The 25,286-nt window shown below is 39.3% G+C and overlaps 1 protein-coding gene across 1 annotated transcript in view; it reads right to left on the bottom strand.

The window, feature by feature from the left end:
• LOC309960575 (uncharacterized protein C10orf67, mitochondrial) overlaps window positions 1-25,286 on the bottom strand; it is a gene marked incomplete at both ends in the record, with an annotated part of 84,253 nt that overhangs the window by 25,549 nt on the left and 33,418 nt on the right. The window contains 2 exons of the mRNA XM_082837463.1: window positions 18,533-18,591; window positions 19,679-19,826. Of these exons, the coding sequence (XP_082693589.1) occupies window positions 18,533-18,591; window positions 19,679-19,826 (207 nt within the window). The remainder of the gene's footprint in view (window positions 1-18,532; window positions 18,592-19,678; window positions 19,827-25,286) is intronic.

The raw sequence follows: 25,286 nt of genomic DNA on the forward strand, positions 1-25,286 counted from the left end.
GTGATACTGATATATATTATTTACGTATGTCTGGTTCTGCTCTGGGTTCTCTATTTTCTCCCAATGGTCTATCCCTGGCCCAGTATCATGATGTCCTAATTACCTTAAATTTATATTAATAGCTTACAGGAGAAATCGCTCCCTACTCCATCATGTCATTGTTTCACTTTGTTTCCTAGCTATTCTTGACCCTTGTTCTTCCATATTAATTTTAAAATAAGCTTGTCAATTCCATGAAAAACCTTGTAGTAATTCTGGTTGGAATTTTATTGAATATAGAGATCAGTTTGGTGAGAACTATTATCTCTAAGATAATCTAGTTTGCCTATGGCGACTAAGTTATAGCTCTCCATTTATTTAGTTTTTGTAATCCCCTTAAGTTTTTTTTAAAGTCTTTATTAATCCCAGTCAATAATTTTTTTTAAGTCTTTATTGAATTTGGTAATATTGCTTCTGTTTTATGTTTTGGTTTTTTGGCCGCGAGGCATGTGGGATCTTAGCTCCCCAGCCAGGGATCAATCCCGCACCCCTTGCATTGGAAGGCGAAGTCTTAACCACTGGACCGCCAGGGAAGTCCCAATAGGTTTTATAATTATTTTCCATGGAGATTTTTACAAATTTTTATGAGATTTATTTATGAGCCCTTTATAAACTTTGCTATTTAATTATAAATTTTTATAAATTATAATTTCTCCTAATTTTTGATTGAGAAATCCAATTGATTTTAGAATGCTGATCTTCTATCCAGCGATCTTGTTAATTTAAGTAATTTGTCTTTAAGTGTTTTGCGAGGTTGGCTAAGTGGACAATTGCATCCTCTTTGAATAATAACAGTCTTGCTGTTTTCCATTCTACTCCTCATACCTCTTGCTGTCTTTTTTTCCTATTCTACTACACTGGCCAGAATTTCCAAAATAACTAAAAAAATGGTATTAGGCAACCTTACCTTGTACTGATTTTAAAGAGAATGCTTCCTGTGTTTCACCAAGAAGTCTGTTTGCTGTAGGTTTTACTCTTTAGCAAGGTAAAGAACTTCCTCCTACTTCTCATGGGACAGCGGTGTGTATGTGCACACCTGTGTGTGCATAAGATTGGATGTTATTTTTTCTCAAAGAATTTGCATCAACTCAGAATATCATATAATTTTTCTCCTGTAATCTGATTGTGTGGGGAATTACATTAATAGCTTTTGCCCAAATCCTTTTAAAACTTGTTGCATTCTTTTGAATGTTGCAGCTTGAGCCTAATATTGTTTGTGAGATTCATCCATATTGTTACCTGTCACTCTAAGTTATTCCACAACTAATTTAATTTACTCTAGTTTAGATGGACATTTGAATTGTTTCCAATTTGGGGCTATTACCGACAATGCTGCCCTGAACATTCTTGAAAATGTCTCTCTTTTGTGAGTCATTCTAAGGTATCCTCATCTTAAACAATAGTAGAAGATTTGCCAAACAATTGTCAAAATTAGTTCTACTACCTTTTGAGAGTTATGAAAGTTCCCCTTGCTTCACAACTTTGCCAACACTTAGTACTGTAAGCCTTTTATTTTTGTTCTTAAACAATCAATCTGGTGTGAGCAATACTGTTTCTTCATGGTTTTACTCTGTTTCACTTATTGTTGAGGAGATTGGATATATTTTTGTAGGTTCCTCATCTGAATTCCCACTTTTCAACTCTTTGCCTATGTTTCTAGTGGATAGTATGTCTTTTATTAAATTGATTTTAGGGCATATTTATATTTTGGGGGTACTCATACTTTGTCAACTCTATGACGTGTGAAATCATCACTACAGTCAAGATAATGAACATACCCACCACTCCCAAAAGTTTCCTTATGCCTCTTTGTCAGTCAGTCCTGCCTCATCACCAGGCAACCACTGATCTGCTTTCTGTCACTATACATTAGTTTGCATTTACGAGAATTTAAAGTAAGTTGAACCGTACAAAGGTATTCTTTATTTTGTCTGGCTTCTTTCACTCAACATAATATTTCTGAGATTCATCCTTGTTGCTGTGTATAAGAACGATCCATTTCTTTTTATCTCTGAGTAGTATTCCACTGGGTAGATAAGGTACAACTTATTTACCCATTCACCTATTAATAGACATCAGGGTTATTTCTCCTACGAACATTTACATACAAGTCTTTGTGTGAATATACATTTTTACTTACCTCAGATAAATACTTAGGAGTGGAATAGCCAGATCACATGATAAGTATAGATATAAATTTTTAAAAGTATTTAAATATTTTCTAAAGTGGTTGGATATTTTACATTCTCATTAGCAGTAAATGAGAGTTCTAGGTGTTCCTCACTTTTGACAACACTTGATGCGGTCAGATTTTGACATTTTAGTCAGTGTAGTGAGTATATAGTGAGTGATAATATCTCCCTGAGATTTTAATTTGTATTTCCCTAAAGATTAATGATGCTGAGCATCTGTTCATGTCATAGTTCGCCACCCATACGTCTTCTTTGGTGAAGTGTCTGTTCAGATTGTTTGCCCATTTAAAAAATTGGGCTGTTGACAGTGTTACTGAATTGTAAGACCATTTTATGTATTCTAGATGCAAATCTTTTGTTAGGTATGTTTTGCAAATATTTTTTTCCAACTCTGTAGCTTGCCTTTTCAGTTTTCTTTTAACATTCTGAAGAGCAAAAGTTTTTAATTTTGATGAAATGCAGTTTACACTATTTAAAGAAATCTCTGCCAAACCTGATGTCACTAAGATCCTTTCTTGTGCCTTATTCTATTAATTTGTGGGTTTAGCTATTACATTTAGATTTATGATTCATCTCAAGTAAATTTTTATATGAGGTATGAGGCAAGGGTTGAGGATCATTCTTTGCCTATAGCTATCCAATTATTCCAGCATCACTTGTTGAAAGGATCATCCTTTCCTGCTTGAATTGCCTTGGCACCTTTGTCAGAAATCAGTTCATCATATATGACCCAAAGGGTCTACTTCTTGGCTTTCTATTCTATTCCATCAATCTATACGTTTATCCATATGCCAATATCACTTTATCTTGACTACTGTGCCTTTAAAGGAAGTGCTGAATTCAGGTTGTGTGAGTGCTTTCTCCAGCTTGTTCTTTTTCAAAATTGTTTTAACTATTCAAGGTCCATGAATTTCCATATACATTGTAGAGGAGCTTGTTGATTTAAAAAAAAAAACCTGCTGGGATTTTGATTGGGATTGTATTGTATCTATAAATCAATTTAGAGATAACTGACAGATTAATAACATGCATCTTCTGAATCACGAACACAGTATGTTTCTCCATCTAGTTAAGTCTTCGGTTTCTCTCAGCAGTGTTTTGTATGGTTTTGTACATTTTCTGTCAAATTTATCCATAACCATTTCATATTTTTATGTTATCGCAACTGGAGTTTTTTAAAATTTCAATTTTTGATTGTTCATTGTTAGTACATAGAAATGCATTATTTTGATCTTTGTAACCTTGCTAAATTCACTTATTAATTCTAGTAGTTTTTTTGTAGATTCCTTAGAATTTCCTATATAAATGATCATGGTTATCTGGGAATAAAAACAGTTCTACTTTTTCCTTTCTAATCTGGATGCCATTTCTTTCTTTTTCTTGCATATTATATTGGCTAGGACCTAAAAAACAATGTCTAGTGGAAGTGATAAGAACAGAGAGTCTTGTCGCATTTTCTGATCCTAGACTTAAAACATTTAGGCTTTCACTATCAAATGTACTAATGGTTATGTTTTGTAGGTGCCCATTATAAGCTTTAGAAGGTTTCCTTCTATTCCCAGTTTGCTGAGAGCTTTTATCGTAAATGTATACTGGACTTTCTCAAATGCTTTTTCTACATCTATCTGCCCCCTGGCTCCAACGTTTTACATTTTTCCCACATGCAAAATACATTCATCCTCATCCAAGGCCTCAAAAAATCTCATTCTATAACGGCATCTGCTTGAAGTCAGGATCTCATTACTTAAATCAGGTTTAGGTGCAGTTGAGGCTCCTTGAATAAGTCTATCTTGATTGGAAGACCCAGGAACTGAAGAGACAAGTTATCTGACCCCACAGCCAACATACCATGATGGGACATAGGATAACCACTAAAGACTCTCCCCTTGGGTCATGGATTTATCTATTCCCACTGGAAATGTGTGATGGTTCCTAGGCACAGAAATTCAGACATGTATTTTATTAGAGTAAATGTCTGGGTTACCAAAATATCAGTTTTCTAGCTGAATGGCCAAATGCTGGCATGTTACAGGTAATAGAACTGGACAGACTTGAAGCATGGCTCAGAGGGAACTCAGGCAACAAGGAAACCAGTAACAGAATCAAAGCCCACTGCAAAGATAACTCAATGCTGTGCCCTCAGAATGAGCGGCTAGAACAACCTTTGTAACTCCTTTCTATCTCAAGTCTGGATTGTTCCTAGAAATAAGGTGCACTGGGATGAAGTAGATAGAAAATTAGTTAAGGGTAAGAGTTCAATTATGGTAGTTTTCTGATAAGGACCCTCTTTTTTGTTAGCTTCACGATCAATGAAAGTTCAGGTTACAAAATCTACATATAAAAATCAGTAGGATTTCTATACACTAACAACGAATTATCTGTGAGAGTAAAAAGAAAATGATGCCATTTACAATATCACTAAAAGCAATAAAATATTTAGGGATAAATGTAACCAGGGGGGTGAAAAATCTCTACACTGAAAACTACAAGACACTGATGAAATAAATCAAAGAACATACAAATAAATGGAAAGAAACTTCATGCTCATGGATTGGGAGAATTAATATTGTTAAAATGTCCATACTACTCAAAGCCATCTACAGAGTCAATATAATCCCTATCAAGATTCCAGCGGCACTTTTTACAGAAGCAGAAAAACAATCCTAAAAATTATATGGAGCCACAAAGTCCCCCAAAAACCAAAGCAATCCTGAGAAAGAAGAATAAAGCTGGAGGAATCATACTTCCTGATTTCAAACTATATTATAAACCTATAGAGTCAAAACAGTATGGTGCTAGCATTAAAAACAGAGACCTAGACCAATGGAACAGAATCAAGAATATGGTCAACTAATATTTGACATGGCAGCCAAGAATACTCAATGGAGAAAAGACAGTCTCTTCAATAAATGGTGATGGGAAAATTGAACAGTCACATATAAAAGAATGAAACTAGACCCCTATCTTACACCACTCATAAAATTAACCCAGAATGGATGAGGGACTTAAATGTAAGACAGGAAACCATAAAACTAGATGAAAACATAGGGAAAAAGCTTCTTGACATGGGTCTTGACAATGATTTTTTTTTTTGGATATGACACCTAAAGCACAAGTAACAAAATAAAAAATAAACAATTTGGGACTGCATCAAACTAAAAAACTTCTGCACAGCAAAAGAAATAATCAACAAAATGAAAAGGCAACCTACAGAATGGGAGAAAATATATGGAAATCATATATGGGATAAGGGGTTAATATCCAAAATACATAATGATCTCATAAAACTCAATAGCAAAAGCCCAAATAATCCAATTAAAAAATGGGCAGATGATATGAGTAGACATTTTTCCAAAGAAGATGTTCAAACGGCCAACAGGTACATGAAAAGGTGCTCAACATCATTAATCCCTGGGAAAATACAAATCAAAACCACAATGAGAGATCACCTCCCACTTGTTAGAATGGGTTGCCACTGAAAAGACAAGAGGTAACAAGTGTTGTCAAGGATGTGGAAAAAAAGGAACTCTTGTGCACTTGTTGGTGGGAATGTAAATTGGTGCAGCCGGTAGGTAAAACAATACACAGGTTTCTCAAAAAATTAAAAATGGAACTACCATATGATTCCACTTTTGGGTATTTATCCAAAGGAATCAAAACACTATCTTGAAAAGATATATGCATCCCATGTTCGTTGAAGCGTTATTTACAATAGCCAAGACATGAAAGCAACCTAAAAGTCTATTAATGGATGAATGGATAAAGAAGATGTGGTATATTCATCCAATGGAATATGATCCAGCCATAAAAAAGAAGGCAATCTTGCCATCTGAGACAACATGGATGGACCTGGAGGGCATTATGCTAAGTGAAACAAGTCAGATAGACAAAGACAAATACTGTATGATCTCATATATGTGGAATCTTAAAAAACAACAACAATAATAAAAAACTCATGGATACAGAAAACAGATTGGTGGTTGCCTGAGGCAGGGGGTAGAGGTGGGACCAAAATGGGTGAAGGTGATCAAAAGGTACAAACTTCCAGTTATAAGATAAGTAAGTCCTGGGGACGTAATGTACAGCACAGTGACTGTAGTTAACAACACTGTATTGTATATCTGAAAGCTGCTAAGAGACTAAATCTTAAAAGTTCCCATGATACGAAAAAAATTATGACGGGCATTCCCTGGAGGTCCAATGGTTAGGAATCCATGCTTTCACTGCCGCAAGCTGTGTTGCACAGCCAAAAGGAAAAAGAAAAAAACTGTGTAACTTCACGTGATGATGGGTATTAAGTAACTAGACATATTGTGGTGATGATTTTGCAATATACACATGTATCAAATCAATCATTATGCTGTATACCTGAAACTAATACGATGTTATATGGCAATTATATCTCAATTTGACAAAAAAAAAAAAAAAAAAGGATAAAGGAAAGCCACCAAGCATAGGAATCACAGAAAGATTCAAAATTATTTCATATGCTTCTCCTAAAACTAACTAAGGGTACATCGTTCCATACTTTATTGCTTACCTATACTTACTGATCCTGCCTTTTTACTACAACCTCTTTGACTTTTTAAACTAGGCTCTTAATAGTCCAGAAAATAAACTGTATTGAAAACAGTAATAGACAAGCATGGAACAAAAACCCTTCAGGGAGCACGTCTTTTAATTTTTACAAAGTGACTCTGGTCAACCCCACCTTCTTCCACTCCTCCATCTGGCCACAATCACAAATCTCCATTTCTGGAAAAAAGCACTGTAGCAACAAAGAAAGCCCTAATAGCCACAAAGCCAGCCTCCCTTCCAAGTGAATAACAGAATCCCTTGGTGGGGGGAAGGGGGTGCCAAATAGTGATCTTGTTGGGCCCAAAGTTATGCCATGGAAACCCAGTCCTAAGAAGAACCTTAAGTACACTCCTTCTACTGAAAATATGAGCTTCCAGACCAGCTCTGAACACGCTGAAGGCTCTTGTGCTGTCGTGAGGTTTGCGACACAAGATCTTGCTGCTTGGCAACAAGCGTGGTGCTCAACTTCTAAACAGCAAAATAAAACATGATTGGTTCCCCATGGGCAATATAATAGCACCAGTTAACCGCTTACAGTTCAAATAGAGCGGCAAAGTAATTCACAAACTGTGTAGTCCGTTCCTAGCATAGGCACGAACTCATTGATGGAGTAGTTTAATTTCTTCTCTGATACTGCTAACAAACTGACAGTTTAACATCTGCTTCCCACTCTATAAAAACACTTTGTATTTTAATGACAATGTGCACATTTAGTTGTTTGTTTTCAGAAGCAACTCCTGGACTGGGGGGAATGACAGAAGAGGAAGGGGGTGGGGCAGAAATCGACCACGTATACTCAGTTCATGGAGATGACTTTTATACGCCAGGGGTTTAAAAGTAAAGAGTTCAAAATAACACATTTGTTAACACATGGTTTCTGTGGATAGCTAACCATAATTTTTTTCCTGGCCTGCATTCCCAAGTTGGTTTCATAGAAGGCTTTATTGTAGTCCCAGAGCATTGTTTTGCATTAATTTCTATGACAAGGCACCCAAAACACATGGTGCTGAGAGTAACAAAACAGAGTTAGGGAAACAGTCATGACTTGGCACAAAGTGTGACAAGCTGTAAAAAAGGGAATGTTTCAATATCTGAAGTGGTGTTGATTTCCTATGAACAACCTTTTCTCTTCTAAACAGTATCATATTCTTTTCAAGCACATTTAGAACGCAAGTCAAGCTGTGTTTTATTTTTGATTATAATAAACACAGTCAGTTTACTGTAACAAAGACATAGTAGTGGTGATCAGTTGAAAGCCAAAGTACGACACCATGAGCTGGACGGGGGGTGAAGTCGGGGAGCCTGGGGGGGGGGCGGGCGGGTAGTCAACTGATAAAATAAAAGACCAGCCGTCTGGAAAGTTCGCTTAAAAGAACATAAAAAGGCAGTGTTTTCTTATGAGACTAACACAGAATGCCAAAATATCTGGCTGGGCTCTTTTTTGTTGTCACTTATGGCAATTTGTAACTAAAAATAGTAAATCCTTCAAAATACTGGGCTCTCATATTTGTTTTTTTAATCCCTATAATAAAATACAAAAATTTTGTACACTGCTTTAAATTGTAATACTCCTTCTTGTATAAGACTCTTCTACATTGTACGTATATTTATTAAAGAACTACTCAAATTGTTTTCTCCAAAACAATCATTAAAAAATGTTTATAATTACGCATGCATTTAGATTACGGATAAAGGTGAAATGAAGAGTTCACAGTAAACAGTTACAAATAAAGTTTATAAAACTTTCATGATTAAGTTCCTGGATTCAAATTTATTAAGAAATAATGTCAATCCCCTTACCATTTCTTGCACTAATGATTTTTCAAACTCAAGCTCACATAGTAATTTGTCTCTGCCATTGATTAGCTGAAAGAGAGGAATATTACATTTTGATTAAAGGTAAGAAAATACTCAAGAGTCCTCCTCAGTGAAATCTAGTGAAACATTTTGATTCTAAATGTGAGGAAAATGGATCCCAATATGATCAAAGCAAAAATTAAATGTCCATAGATTACCATGTAATAATGATATACTACTATATAATTATTTTTATTATATAAGCAAGCAAAACATACATAAAAATGCCAATTTATTTACAACCTTTCTCACCCTACCCCCCAAAAAATGTGACTCAATGTCTAATAAAGCAAGTCCTACTCTATCAAAAAGAGCAATTTTGCTTTACTCATTATATGAACCATTTCTCTTATTTTAGGTTTTGGTGCTATATTTATATGCATATCAAGCCATATTCATAACAATTGAAAACAGCCATCAAAGCATATACTGCAGGGCCTTTGTACCAACTTGACTTGCTTCAGTATTTTATTTTTTATAAATTTATTTTACTTTATTTATTTTTGGCTGCGTTGGGTCTTCACTGCTGCGCACGTGCTTTCTCTAGTTGCGGTGAGCGGGGGCTACTCTTCGTTGCAGTGCGTGGGCTTCTCACTGTGGTGGCTTCTCTTGTTGCGGAGAACAGGGTGCATGGGCTTCAGTAGTTGCAGCACGCAGGCTCAGTAGTTGTGGCTCACGGGCTCTAGAGCACAGGCTCAGTAGTTGTGGCGCACGGGCTTAGTTGCTCCGTGGCATGTGGGATCTTCCTGGACCAGGGCTCTAACCTGTGTCCTCTGCATTGGCAGGCGGATTCTCAAACACTGCGCCACCAGGGAAGCCCCACCTCAGTATTCTAAATGATCATTTGCAATTTGCATGTAGTATATACACTGACAAAATTCAACCCTTGGTTTTGACATCCATTCAATTCAATTAATTCATATATTCATTAATTTAATAAACATGTATGGAACACCTTTCAGATGCCAGACATTTTGTTCGGCTGTGGAGGTAGGGAAATGAAGTTAAACAGATCCCTTCCCTGGAGCACCTACAGTATGCTAGGAGAGCAATGTGAACAAAATAACTGTAACACATAAGAAAAAAGGTTAATAAGTCAAATCTTCAGGTAGTCGAAAAGCATAAAAATCCACATAACCTGGCAACCGTAATTATAACAAGTTCTGCTATACCCGATGTCAATGGCACAGAAGGGCCATTTGACAAGGGTCTTGAAGGATCTGCAGAAGTTCAACAAGTTGGAGGAAGAGAAAATGGCAATAAAAACAGCAAAGTAACCACAGAGAAGCCTGGAGTAATGGAGGAACTGGAAAAAGTTTGGTGTTTGTGGACCCAGGGTGCATAGAGACAGGAACGGCAGGAAATGAAGGGAGACAGAGATTCAGGGTGATATTATGAGGGGGCTTGTTCACTTCAATTAGGAGCGGAGGGCAGACTGGTGTAAAGTGCAGAATTGGGGTTGGTTCAAATCAGAGCTCTGCTGCTTACTAGCTGTGTGGGTAAATTAATTCTATGCTTCAGGTCTTCGTTGTCTCATCTATAAAATTAGGATAATAAAACCTACTTTGAAGAGTTCTTCTGAAAAGAATTTGAGACAGCAAATGTAAAAGTGCTTAGCTGCTCCCGGCACATAAAAATCACCCAGAACATTTTGAGGTAGCCTGATTTTATGCTGAAGGCAATGGGAAGCCACTGAAGGTTTTAGCACGTAAGATTAGGGTATTAATAACCATAGCAGGGGTGTGGAAGCTAGATTTGAAGGGGATGAGAGTGGAGACAGGAAAATGAAGTAGGAATCTATGGAAATGATGGGGCCTCAACTAAGTCTGTGACAATGTTGTTGCAGAGAAAGGGGATGGGGGTAAATTTTGGAAGGAATGTCTACAGACCTAATGACCAACTAGATATAAGGTATGAAGGAGAGAGTAGATGGGAATTCCCTGGACTCCACGCTTTCACTGCTGAGGGCCAGAGTTCAATCCCTGGTTGGGGAACTAAGATCCCACAAGCCGTGCCATGCGGCATGGCCAGAAAAAGAAAAAAGGAGAAAGTAGAGAAGGACCCTAGATTTGTCACTTGGTCCTCTGGGATAGATGCCAATGTCATTCATTTAAGTGGGGAACACAGCCAAGTCCAGATTTGAGGAGTAATGAGTTCAAGATTTGACACTGAATTTGATGAACATGTAAAGCATTTATTTTTTAGCAAATATTTTTGAGCTAATATAAAGGTAATAAAGGAGAGACACAGTTCTTGACCTCCAGGGAGCATATAGTCCCAGGTATGCGGGGGCACAGAGGAAGCCCCTAATTACCATAGGGGACAGAAGGAGACTGTCAAAGAAGTCTTCCCAGTGCATGTAACATGGAAATTGAGGGTGAGGACAGAGTTAATATTACAGATGTGGTGTTCAGGGAAAACATGAAGCAGGGGGAAGGTTCAGAAGTCATTTGTAACCAGATGTGTCAGTTATGGGAGAGTCTGAAGTCAGCCAGAGAGAAAACAAAAACCAAGGATAAAGAGAATTCCCAAGAACGGCATTCAAGTGAAAGATGGAGGAGGAGGAATCATTGACAGATATTGCTTGGGAAGGTGTGAGGGAGTGAGCAAAACATCAGAAGCAAGCACTGCTGCAGAGGGCATCTCTGACATGGGGCATAGTCCTGCCACAGAGAGTAGAAGATTCAAGAAGGAATGAGACTGAAAAGGATTGAGGGCAAGATGAACCTCATGGTGACCTTACCAACAGGAAAAACTAGCAACAGGGGTGTGAAGAAGGGGCTAGTAGATACAGGTTTCTTTTAGTTGATATTTGAAGAATAGTGAATGGTAATTACTTCAGGGGTGATCAGGGTCAAGGGACACCACCCAGAATGATGGCTTGGCTATATCTGTAGGCCAGAGGGAAATGCTTAAAGGCATGTGAGAGACAGAGGGAGAGAGAGAGAGAGGCTGATGAAGAAAGGTCCCAGGAGAAGAAGAAGGAAGCTTGTGAAAGTGACTACACTACCCAAAGCAATCTACAGATTTAATGCAATACCTATCAAATTACCAATGGCATTTTTCATAGAACTAGAACAAAAAAATCTTAAAATTTGTATGGAGACACAAAAGATCCCGAATAGCCAAAGCAATCTTGAGAAAAAAAAAGGAGCTGGAGGAATCAGACTTCCTGACTTCAGACTGTACTACAAAGCTACAGTAATCAAGACAATATGGCTCTGGCATAAAAACAGAAATATAGAAAAATGGAACAGGACAGAAATCCCAGAGATAAACCCATGCACCTATGGTCAACTAATCTATGACAAAGGAGGCAAGGATATACAATGGAGAAAAGACAGTCTCTTCAATAAGTGGTGCTGGGAAAATTGGACAGCTACATGTAGAAGAATGAAATTAGCACACTCCCTAACACCATACACAAAAATAAACTCAAAATGGATTAAAGACCTAAAGGTAAGACCAGACACTATAAAACTCTTAGAGGAAAACACAGGAAGAACACTCTTTGACATAAATCACAGCAAGACCTTTTTTGACCCACCTCTTAGAGTAAGGGAAATAAAAATAAACAAATGGGATCTAATGAAACTTAAAAGTTTTTGCACAGCAAAGGAAACCATAAACAAGACGAAAAGACAACCCTCAGAATGGGAGAAAATATTTGCAAATGAATCAATGGACAAAGGATTAATCTCCAAAATATACAAGCAGATCATGCAGTTCAATATCAAAAAAACAAACAACTCAATCCAAAAATGGGCAGAAGACCTAAATAGACATTTCTCCAAAGAAGACACACAGATGGCCAAGAGGCACATGAAAAGCTACTCAACATCACTAACTATTAGAGAAGTGCAAATCAAAACTACAATGAGGTATCACCTCACACTAGTTAGAATGGGCATCATCAGAAAATCTAGAAACAATAAATGCTGGAGAGGGTGTGGAAAAGGGAACCCTCTTGCACTGCTGGTGGGAATGTAAATTGATACAGCCACTATGGAGACAGTATGGAGGTTCCTTAAAAAACAAAAAATAGAATTACCATATGACCCAGCAATCCCACTACTGGGCATATACCCAGAGAAAACCATAATTCAAAAAGACACCTGCATCCCAATGTTCATTGCAGCACTATTTACAATAGCTAGGTTATGGAAGCAACCTGTCCATCCACAGACAAATGGATAAAGAAGATGTGATACATATATACAATGGAATATTACTCAGCCATAAAAAGGAACGAAATTGGGTCACTTGTAAAGATGTGGATGGACTTAGAGACTGCCATACAGAGTGAAGTAAGAAAGAGAAAGACAAATATTGTATGTTAATGCATATATGTGGAATCTAGAAAAATGGTACAGATGAACCAGTTTGCAAGGCAGAAATAGAGAACAGAAGTAGAGAACAAACGTATGGACACCAAGGGGGGAAAGGAGGGTGGTGGGATGAATTGGGAGATTGGGATTGACATATATACACTAATATGTATAAAACAGATAACTAATGAGAACCTGCTGTATAGCACATGGAACTCCACTTCGCTGTACAGTAGAAACTAACACAACATTGTAAAACAGTTATATTCCAATAAAAAAAAATTCAAAAAAAAAAAAAGAAGGAGGAAGAGATGGAGTCAGGCAAATGGGTGGAAGGATGGGTCAAGGCAAAGAAGAATGTCCCCTCTTCTGATGAGAAGGAGTAAAGGTGAGGCTAGGTAAGCTAAGTGACAGGGTGAGCAAGAGAGTGGAGAGGGGAAAAAAAATCCAGGAGACCACTGTGTTCTCTGTGAATTAGAGAACCGCGAGGAGGAATGGAATATGGAGTTGGGGAGAGTAATGATGGAAAGAGCGGCAGCGGGTGGTTAGAAAGGGTGCTAATTACAGATACAAATGACTACCTACAAAATAGATAAACTACAAGGTCCTACTGCAGAGCAAAGGGAACTATATTCAATATCCTGTGATAAACCATAATGGAAAAGAAAATGAAAAATAATATATATATATGTATATATATAACTGAATCACTTTGCTATACATCTGAAACTAATATAGCATTGTAAACCAACTGTACTTCAATCAATCAATCAGTAAGTTTTTTTTTTTTAAGGATGCTAATTAGATCCAAGGGAAAGGATGGGTAGAGGGAGGGCATAGCACCTAAAAGGCAAGGATCAGCGTGTCTCCAATGGCACAGCTCAATCCCCGAGCAAGGCCGGGGAACAGTGGGTACTGGTTACATGAGAGCCTCAGAAGGGGAGGTGGTGGTGTAGTTGAAGATGTGAAAGGCTGAACGGCAGGTTTAGAAAAGTAAAGGAATGAGAAGTGGAAGGAAAGGAAAAGATTTTGTGTTGAGTCTTATACCTTGGTCTGAAAAGAAGTGTCATTAAGTTTCCAATGGGCATCAGTTACTGGCGAACACCAAGGCCCTTGGCCCCAACCCTTCCTGCCTCCCTAGATGTCTCTCAGCAATGATCTCTTCTCTCTGTTGTACTTTCACCCTCTCATTCTTCTTTCCATCGACGTCATTTAAAAATACTCTAGTTTCATCTTTTAAAAAATTCCTTCCTCAACCCCATGTCCCCCTCCAACTACTCCCCGACCTCTCCCTGGCCATTCGCAGCCAAACTTCTAGAAAGTTGCACAAACCCACTGTCTCCACGTCTGCATTCACCCCCCATTCTCAACTGCTTCCACGTTCCAGTAAATGACCCTCATTAATTACCAGGGTCATTTTACTTGCCAAAGCTAATTGTCCAATCCTCCCTTTTTAGCCTTTTGCACACCTGGCCTCCGGGCAGCGCTGGGCACTCGGAATGAGTCCTTTCTCTTTGAAACTCTTGCCTGGCTTCTGTGATAGCCACTCTCTCTCCTGCTTTCCCCCTGCTCTACCTCTATTGTCATTTTCATTTGAATGTCAGTCTTCACTTCTCTCTGCTTAATCTCTCCGGCCTTCAACCTTCTTAAAGACCACAGCTTTTATTGCCTAACCATCTCTTGAATTCATCCATCCCCTTCATCCCCGTGTCACCGCCCTCCTTCTGTTTCGGGACTTTATATTTCCCCTAGTTACGGACGCGCAGGCTCAGCGGCCATGGCTCACGGCCCTAGCCGCTCCGCGGCATGTGGGATCTTCCCGGACCGAGGCACAAACCCGTGTCCCCTGCATCGGCATGCAGACTCTCAACCACTGCGCCACCAGGGAAGCCCTATACAAGAAATCTTTTAACTGGCCTCTCTGGCTCTGGATTTTCCTCCCTCCCGTTCACCTTTTTTCTGAAACACGAATTCGATCCTGCCCCAACGTTCAAAGCTCCCCATCCATTCAGAAGGCAACTCAAACCCCTTGGAATAACACTCCTCCATGATGCGCCCTGCTTCTCACCACCCCTGTTCCCACACCTCCTTCTGGCCAGAGCAAGTCATGTGCCCTCTCCCTTCTTTTGTTCTGGCTCGTCCACCTCCCCTTCACCCTTTCCTGCTAACGCTGACCTTGCTTCCAGGAGTCACCTCGGTGCCCTCCCTCCAGCCTTCCCCGATCCTTTACAGTCCAGGCTGTCTGTGCGACCACCTGCCCCCACGGCAAGCAACGCTGCCCTGCTTCCTGACACTGATCACACCTGGGCTATAATCTCTGACGACTGTCCCCTCTCAGAAGGAAATTCATATTTACAAATTTATAAATTCATGTATTCAGCCACAGGTGGAACACAGACTCAGCTGTCATTTGATTATTAAAATTTAAACATAAAAGCTACCGAATCCCATAATTGACAGCATTTAGCCCATGGAGACGGCAAGAGGTCAGCCTACCCAAATTCCATCCCATTTTCAACTTGTTTTTAATTGCATCCTGGACTGAAAAGGGGAATATGTAGCTTATCCAGAGGTTTCTGAGCTGCCCCTTTCCTCTCTTCCGGTTCTTTTTACTCCTCCCTCACACCCCAGACTCCCCCCTCTTCCTGCCCCAACACAAATTCTCACCACGTGGACTCACCAGATCCCACCTCCTGCTCTAGCCATAGCAAATCACAGAGTTCCACGGGCGTAGCTTACACTTTATGCATTCACACGCTGCATGCAGCTCTTCCGCCTTCCTACCCACCTGGAAAAATCACTTCAAGCGAAGGAGTGTGAGATAGGTGTGGAAGAATAGGTGAAGCCTTTTTCTAGAACCTTCCAGGTAAAGCCAGGCATCTCTTCTCTATGTACGTACTTCTATTACAGTCCCTATCACCCTGCCCTATGGTTTTTGTCTCTCCCTCCAGACTTGATCTCCCCCACAGCAAGGCTGCATGTGTGTATATAACACTTTTGTATCTCAGCAGTGCCTGGCACTAAAAGGCATCTGATGAACATTGCTGAATTAATTGATTTAGTGGAGGACATTGGAAACAAACTGGTAAATGTCAGCTGTCATTTTGTTCAACAACTGATCTGCTTTCCAACTGGCAAAGCACTTTGACGCACATTACCTCATTCTGTCCACACAGTAAGCCTGTGAGACTCAGGAAGGAGGATGAGGAACCAGCCCAAGCGGCCATAGTGTCAGAAATGGAACAGGAACCCTGATCAATACCAAATTATACCTACACTCATCTGGGTAGAGGCCCAGTGCATATAAAGAAAAAAAAAAGAAAAGAAAAGAGACAGGATAAAAAAAGATGATCAAACAAACTACGGATTTGCTATATTTGTCTAGAACAGAGCAGTTGAATAGAAATATTATGTGAGTCTTATATATAATTTTAAACTTTACAGTCTATAGTTGAACTTATAGCCTTGTTAAAAAGGTAAAAGAGGGCTTCCCTGGTGGCGCAGTGGTTGAGAGTCCACCTGCCGATGCAGGGGACACGGGTTCGTGTCCCGGTCCGGGAAGATCCCATATGCCACGGAGCAGCTGGGCCCGTGAGCCATGGCCGCTGAGCCTGCGCATCTGGAGCCTGTGCTCCGCAACGGGAGGGGCCACAACAGTGAGAAGCCCGTGTACCGCAAAAAAAAAAAAAAAAAAAGGTAAAAGAACCAGGTGAAATTAATTTTAATAATATATTTTGTTTATCCCAACAGCTATTCAAAATAGTATCATTTAAATGGGTAATAATCTACATTAAAAATCATTAGTGAGATATTTCACATTTCTTACGGTACCTAAGTCTTTGAAACCCAGCGTGTATTTTTCGCTTAGAGCACATCTCAATTCGGGGGCTAAAATTTCATGGGAGATACTTGATCTGTATTTAGATTTCATAAAATTTACAAATAAAAAGGTAGATTCACATATTCAAGTTATTCAAAATATACATAAAAGTTTTTCAGTAACTGAAACAAATATCAGTATTTTTATACTGAAATTTAAAAATTAAACAATTTAAAATTCAGCTTCTCAGTTGCACTAGACACAAGTGTTCAGCAGCCACCCATGGCTGGTGGCTACCACGGGGCACTGCGGCTCTAGAAAGCTGAGGCAGCATTTAATCGAAATACTTAAACCCACAGAGGGTATAACCAGCCACTCAGGGGCTAATGGCTTAACGGTGAGAGTTTCTGCTTTAATTCCCTTGAACTGCCCCCAGAGAAGAGTAGGCTCATCGGACTCATCTTTCCCAGAGACAGTACTGACTGAGTAGTTTAAGAAACATTTACATAAACGGAGATGGTTCCCTTGCAGGTTATTAAGCGAAACTAGAAAGCTGAGATTTCTTTTTTAACCTTAGAATTTGATGCCAAGAAAGTTAAACTTGTCAGTTCTGTAGACTCTTGTTATCTCTGTAAGAATGGCATTTGCACCCTCATCACTGAAAATAGGATGAAGCACAAGAAAATGACATCATGTTGTGAAAACCTGTGATGGATTCAGTGATCACAGAAGACACCTCCCAGCTCTGACTGATCATGGCATACATTTGTTTACAAAACAGTTCTTGGAAGTCATTTTATCTAAAACCTAAGAATACCCAGAGCTGCAAAATCAGGTTGAAACCTGAATCTAAGTCACCTGAGCTCTGGATATGAGGCTAGTGTGACTGAGGAATTGAATTTTTAATCTTATCCAATTTTACTTAATTTTTATTTAAAAATTACTACTCGATTCAGTTCACAGAAACCTTTATGTTTATTTGGAATAATCGAGGATGTAAATCCACGTTTCGTCTATAAATTTTATGAACTCTAACTACATTTTCATTCTCTGAGTCACTCAAAGAGTATTTTTATTTTTAAGTGTGCCGGCACGGTGCTGAGCGCTGGGAAGAGATCAGAGACCGAAAGACAGTACTGTCTCTGGGTTGTGGGGTCTTTGGCAAGGCAGACTGACCATCACAGAAAAGGGTTTTGAGAGCTAAGAAAGCACAAAGCAGGAGCCCCTGACCTGGGTGTGGAGGGCAGGAACTGCCGCGGTCCTGCGGCATTTGATGCCCCAGGAAATCTTGATCTTCATGATATCAAAAGAATTTCCTGCTCTAAATACAGATTTCCTGGATATACAAACCCAGTTCATTCATATACAGAAAAATGAACATAAACCAACATCTGATCTGAAAATAAGGCTGCTCATTTTTAATAATATCATTTTTCCACAAGCACATCTTCGGACTCCGTGTGTCATATGCTTTTTCAGTTCTTACAGTCAACAAGGTAGATACTCAGTTATCCCAAATAAAAGAAAACATGAATTTGTTTTCAAGATGGAATCCTTTTTCATTACTAAAGAAATAATCCTGAGTAACGGGCGAGATTAAAAACAGAAACCGACTTTTCTCTACATCATAAGGCAAGGGGGACACAGGGTTATTTCACCAATTATGCTGATATTTCCATTGAAAAGAGTCATTCATCAATGCAAAAAAGTTACAGTACCTTTTGAATGGTTTTATGATCCTTTTCTGCCATCTCTTTCAGACTTATAATTTCATCTTCTGTAAACAAAAGGAGAGAGAGGCCAAGCATGAAATTACAAGCTTATGGCCCTGTATTCAATCTGCCTGCTTCAGGGCAGGCTGTACACTGCTGGCAGGCATGGTGGACGCAAGTCCTAGCAGGACTGTGACCTTCACAACTGCCCTTGACATTCACAGCCTTCTTCCTGCTGTTCAGATGGCTGGTCAGATAGGGATTAAGAACTAAGTTCAAGATCCAAGTGTGGCTCAGGGTTGAAAGCTTTTCATCGATACTAGCAAGAGATATTTCTGCTGTTAGTCACAGCCAATACAAACGGCTTTAGCAGGTGGTACTTTATGACTCAGTAAGAACTACCGAAACCTGAAAAAGCATTACTATACCACATCAGAAGAGAAATGAAACTACACTGACGTGGGATAATTTTACATTCAAGGAATATTGTCCTATATCTGATTTTATCAATGTTTTGCTGTAAATTTTGAATTGCCTACTCATAGCTTTTCATACTGCAGATTAAGGATATCATTGTGTGACTAACATAAATACAAAGATAGCAGTACATGTAAAGACTTTAAAGCAATCTAACTTGGTGATTTAAATGCAATATTTACCAATGTTTATAGATATAAAAAAGAGGGTATAAAGTCTACAAATGGAAATTTGTACTTAACATTTGTACCAAAAATCGAAGATAATGTAGTAAGTAGTAGCATATTTTTCTGAAGGGCCAACTCTGTTTCTCCACAAAGCACACCCCAATATATATGCTTAAATATTAAAATGTTATAAATTTTAGATAATTAAGCACATGAAACAGAAATCAGCACAAGTTTCTATTTGTTTATAATATTTCTAAGTGATATAGAATACTGATTAGCACAATGCTTGGCTTAGAAAACAACCACCCTGAGTTAAAAAGGCATGGCTAGGGGAGTATGACCAATTTCTGTCTCAAGAAAAGAATGAAAATGAAAAGTGGCTAACGAACTGATGTTTTAAATGTAGGTAACCAAACAAACATATGTTTGGAAAAGACAAGCATGGCTATGAATTTTATAAAGTGCCCAATGTAGAGTTTTCTCAAAAATGACTTTAAAATGTTACCTAATAATGAATTTTCTTTTAGATTGAGTCGGATGTCTTCTTCGAGTTCTGAAATGACTTGAAGCAGTCTCTCATTTTCCACTTTGTACTCCAAATTTTCCTTTTCCAGAGCTGTTCTTAGAGGGCTGTCGTCTTTGATAAAAGAGTCCTAAAAGATGGAGAATTCCATATTTCTAAGCAGGGAGCCAAGGATTTAAATATGCAACACAAGACAATACAGATACAGAAGAGCTATCATATAATTTTCTGAATTCTATTACACACTTATAATATGAATAGTAAAAAGGAAGGAGACTAAATAGAGCTTGCTGGGAGAAAGGCTGCAGTACATTCTGTACAAAGACCACAGCACATGGGGACAGTTTATTGACAGGAATAATGCATATCATACTGTTTGTGTGCCCTCATCATTCAGGTCAATTCATTATGGAGGCAGCTGGGGCCCCTCCACCCACACTTCCCTCTGTGTGTGTCTGAAGTGCTGTCCGCCCGTAACCAGGCAGGCTGGGGAGACCGCGGATGGGCAGCAGCCGGGGGGGTGGGAGGATGGGGGGGAGGGCAGCAGCGCCGGGGGGGGGCGGGGCAAAGCGCACGGCTAAGGAGGGGGGCTTGTCGCCTTTGTGGCATTCCCCAGTGTCAGTGCTGCCAGTGTCATGAGGAGCACATCACATGTCAAAGTGGTGACGTTTTCAGGCTGGGAGCCGCATGGAGTCCATCAGGCACACGGATAACCACACAGTTGGTTTTCTGCTTGGTGAAGGAGCCACCCAGAGGCAATTCATATTCTGAACATTAACGTGGCTTTGCATGCCTGTCACACTGGGACTGTGCAGGCGTTTAATGCTATTGAGGACTTCGGTTTAAATCTCTATGCAAACAGTGATTACCTTGTAAGAAGGTTTCAGGATAACTTACAACAAAAGACTTTAAAGTTATAGTTTTAGTAAAGCAAACTCATTTACATTTTTATTATGTGCGTCTTTTGTTTAAATCTTGCCATGTCCATTATGGGAGAAGCTTTTTCTTACGCAGTAGAAGCTTATGGGGACAGCTAGTCTTCTTTTCTTCTTCTTCTTCTTGTTTGTTTCAAAGCTTTTGAAAACATCTGAATATGCTTGCTTATGGCTGTCTAGATTTTATTGCCGCGCTTTTTTTTTGAATTAAGATGTAATGAATTGGAGAAGCTGGTGCAGAACTTTATACTTCATGATGATACAATATTAAACTGATTATGCAATCTCAAAATATTAAACAGCATGTTTGAAAGTCATTGTATTGTTACACTAAAAGAGAGAAGCGTCTACATGCCTTCCTTCAAAATTAATATAGACACTAGAAATACTTTTGAACTTTAATCTTCAGGTGAATTATAAGCTATTCTTTTTGTAGCAATGCCATGATTGCAAATACACAAGAATAAATTCTCCTCTCAAAAACAAAACCATTCCTCCCAATATAACTGGTGTCCCTTTGAAACTATACTTTGATTTAACTTTAGAGATATCTGAAAGTAAATTATTAAAAATGTTTTCCTCTGTGGTTATAATGGTTAAAAAGAAAAATAAGTGGGTACAATGTTTTATAGTACATGAATAAATCCTTGAAAAACAAGTGACTTACTAATGAAGTTAGTTATATCAGAGTTAACATTTAAAATAATGTTAAATTTTGCACTAAGCCCAATTATGAATCTTCATGATTTTGAGTCACCATTCCATTTAAATTATTTAACCCCAATTCATTCTTAACTAACAAATCTAATAGCTAAGAAACAACACTGTTTTCTTAATAAAGAATCCCAGTCATTAATTTCTTGTCCCACATGGTTCAACTTGAGAACATCACAGAATGTATTTATAGACTAAAAAAGCTTTCTTAAAGACAAACAACATTTGCCTTAATAGGCTTAAGCATACATTTCCTAACAGTGGCAGAAAATGAACATCCACTGTGGATTACGTGAGCGCTCATTATTATAAACTAAACGAGAACTATTTGAATTAATCAGATGAAGTGTAAAATTTACCAGTGGTAGCAGCTAACACCTAAGTGCGTTTTCTAAAAATCTGGTAGAAAAGCAGGAAACAAGGAAACACGTCCAACTCGAGGGGTTTTTTTCTCCACAAATCCATCGACAGCCCCTCTTCCTGAAAGGTTAACCTTTAGCTCTGTCCCCACCATCTGTCAGCTGCAGGAACTGCAAGTAATTAACTATTCAGATTCTCACAGCAATGAGGACACTCATTAGCAAAATGAACAAAGGGATAGTTCTGGGCGGCTACGGTCATCTGTTACACTCTGAGTGGCAGGTTTTGTGGTGGTGTTCCTTCTACCATCTGCCCACACCACTAGCTTTGGCTCACTTAAACCATGAGACTTCTTTAAAACAAACTGCATTAACAAACCGAAGTTAAGAAGGATGGAGATCATTAAAAGGTGGTTAACTGGGTTTCCCTGGTGGCGCAGTGGTTGAGAGTCCGCCTGCCGATGCAGGGGTCACGGGTTCATGCCCCTGTCCGGGAGGATCCCACATGCCGCGGAGCGGCTGGGCCCGTGAGCCATGGCCGCTGAGCCTGTGCGTCCGGAGCCTGTGCGTCCGGAGCCTGTGCTCCGCAACGGGAGAGGCCACACAGTGACAGGCCCGTGTACCGCAAAAAAAAAAGGTGGTTAACTAGTTAAAGCTATTAAAAGCCACATTATAGCCTAAGACAGGCTGTGTGTGATCCACAGTCACTCTGGAAATTTAAATTTATAAAGTAACTTGCCAGTTTAGAGTTTTTCTATCGTGTAGTGAGCGCCAGGACTTCAAGTGGTGGCTTACATTGGTCTACTTCTCTTGTGAGCCAAGATGTGCAGTATCACTGTTCCCAGGTTTCAGAATCCCAAACTGAGTCATGAAAGAATCGTTTCTGAGAACAGGTGTGCTCCAGAGCCTTGACACTCAAAATGTGGTCCGAGGACCAGGAGCCTCAGCATCACCTGGGAGCTTTTTGAAAATGCAGAATCTCCAGCCCCAGCCCAGAATCTGTATCTTAACAAGAGCTGCAGGTGACCCATACACACAATAACACAATAAAGGCCGAGAAGCACTGTTTGGAGCACTGCAGGTGCCTTCCCAGCAGTCTCCCTTCTGCCATTTTGGCGTCTCAATCCTGCAGGCTCCACGTACAGTACTTGGACATCTCAATTTGAGGCTGCGGGTGGAGTGGGCTTCTGCTGCATGCCCATGCTGCATGACAGTCACGGAGACGAGCAGGTGCTTTCCCAGTGAGTGACAACCAGGAAAGCGGCACACTGGGGCAGTGTAGCCCTGCAGAGCTGCCACTTTTGAATGACAGCTCTGTTTCAGAACTGTCAGCAACAAATAGTTACATTCACCTGTTGGTGGGGGTGAGGGGATGTGGGTGTGATAGTTGCATAGATCATCCACGTTGGGTAAGAAAGAAAAATGAAAAATCTTTTCAAAACAACTCCAATTGCACTGAAAGCACATATGCATGTGCCTGGGCACACAGACACACAGGCACACATACCTCGACAGGCTAGTTTCTTTAGCAATTCTCCAGTGGATTTATCAGCGTACTGCATGGCAACCTGATAACTACAGCAGTGTGCCATTAAGTCATTGCAGGTTTTTACAGAACCTGAAAAGACACTCAGCCCTTGAATGTAGTTGGTCTGGGGTCGGGGTGGGAGTGGGGGCGGGAATTCAACATTAAGGGTGTTCTGACCTGGAGAGATGAGGCTTCTGGAACTTGAAGAGATTCTTTTTTCTGATTTCCATTTTGTCATAAATATAAGTTAAACTAGCTGTTTATTAAACCTTCCCTTTCCTATCATATTCTTAGATTTCATTCTACAACAGTCCTAGAGAGGGATTATGACTATTAACTATAGAGCGATTTATATAATTGGACTATGAGAAAGAACTAGAGCGTTTCCTTACTGTTTATTCAGTTTGCTTATTTCAAGCTTTTTACAAGTTTTTTCCATTGCTGCATTGAAATTTTCTAAATTGTTTCTCCAAATTCGGTTTTCCAAATCTAGTTTCAGATACTTGCTGTCTCAAGTTTTTTTACACCACTAGAGGGAGCAGTCGTATTAGATGAAATTTCAAATTTAAAAGGTAATTCACCTAGAACTTGAGTGGCATGGAGTTCTAGGAAAGCTAGTTCTTAGAGGATCTTTAAAAAGAAATTTTCAGACGTTTATTTTATATAACCCGTGATCTGCTTTTGCAGTGTTCATGTCCGTCCTCCCAAATGTACACTAGCCCTGCTCTGCGCTGTCCTCAGTCAGCCTGGCGCTTTGCTGGGGTCCTAAGAAGCTGGGAAAAATGTATATACCCAGTTCATCAGAAGTCTCACTTTCCTCAAATCTTAAGGTGTTTACAGAAAGACTGATGTGGTGTCCTTGGGGACAAACTACAGTGAAACAGCCAAGGTCTTCAGGATGCCACCCGAGCCAGAGAACGCCTTCTTATACAAGAGCAGGGTGCAGGCCTGCCACTTTCTGTGGTCCTCACCAAGCCCCATCCACCCTCATCCCCTATACTCAGGCCATCCAGACAGACCAGTTAACGGGCTGAGGACACTCAGAGGTGTAAACACGCCAAGAAAGACCTCGTGTTTTACTGGAAGAAGCTCAATTACCGAATTGGGATGTTCTCAGCAGTGCATTTCATGGAATGTAAACCAGATGGTCATGAGGACTTGTGTATTTCCTCATAATGATAACTAGAATTTATATGCACGTCTTTCTTCAAAGAACTCACAGCATTTCATATCCACTACAACGGGTATCCTCCTCATAACTCTGTTGGCTAGGCAGGTATCACCTCCCATTTCACAAATGGGAAACAAATGGATCAAAATTGCCTTGCTAACTGATGCTGGACATTGGTAGCCAAGTCAGGATTAAAAGCCAAAACTGTTAGTCTTATTTTAACCTTTTCTATTAAATTATTTTCTCCAAAAAATAAGAGTAAATGTAGATCTAAGACAAGAAAAGTAAATGCAAAAATTGGATGTGCCTCTCCCTCCAAGGCAACCAGAACATATACAAAGAAATAATATTCAATTTTATTAGGTCTATGATAATAATCCTTAATACCACATTGCTTAGAAGATGCTCTGGTTTTTTTAGAACATAGAGAATTCTAATAGATTAAACAAAGCACTCCTTCCCCCGTTCGTAAATAAAGTCCTTTAGAATGGCGCAAGTTCAATTTCTTATCTTTTCTAACTTTGGGGTTTTAAGTAAGAATACTAGTGTGGGACTTAGACAAACCAAGGACTGCACTTAAAGGGCCCAGCAACCCACAAGTGTTTCTTCCTAGTGTTAACACTTTGATATATAACTTCTCAGGCTTCTTCCATACATATATATGCATGTGTCGATATTTATGCGTATCTATACACAGGTATTAATATACACTATATATTAATTATAACATACATTATAATGATATACCTATAGCCCATAATACCATAATCTATTATAATAATATAATGTGTATATATATATATATATATATATAGCAACTTTAATTCTTCCTCTATACAGAGCTCCTCCCTCCTCATGCGGGCCTTTGGGTTCAGCTGGACCT

Source organism: Leucopleurus acutus (genome assembly GCF_964270905.1).
Source record: "Leucopleurus acutus genome assembly, chromosome: 1".
NCBI classification, from domain to species: domain Eukaryota; kingdom Metazoa; phylum Chordata; class Mammalia; order Artiodactyla; family Delphinidae; genus Leucopleurus; species Leucopleurus acutus.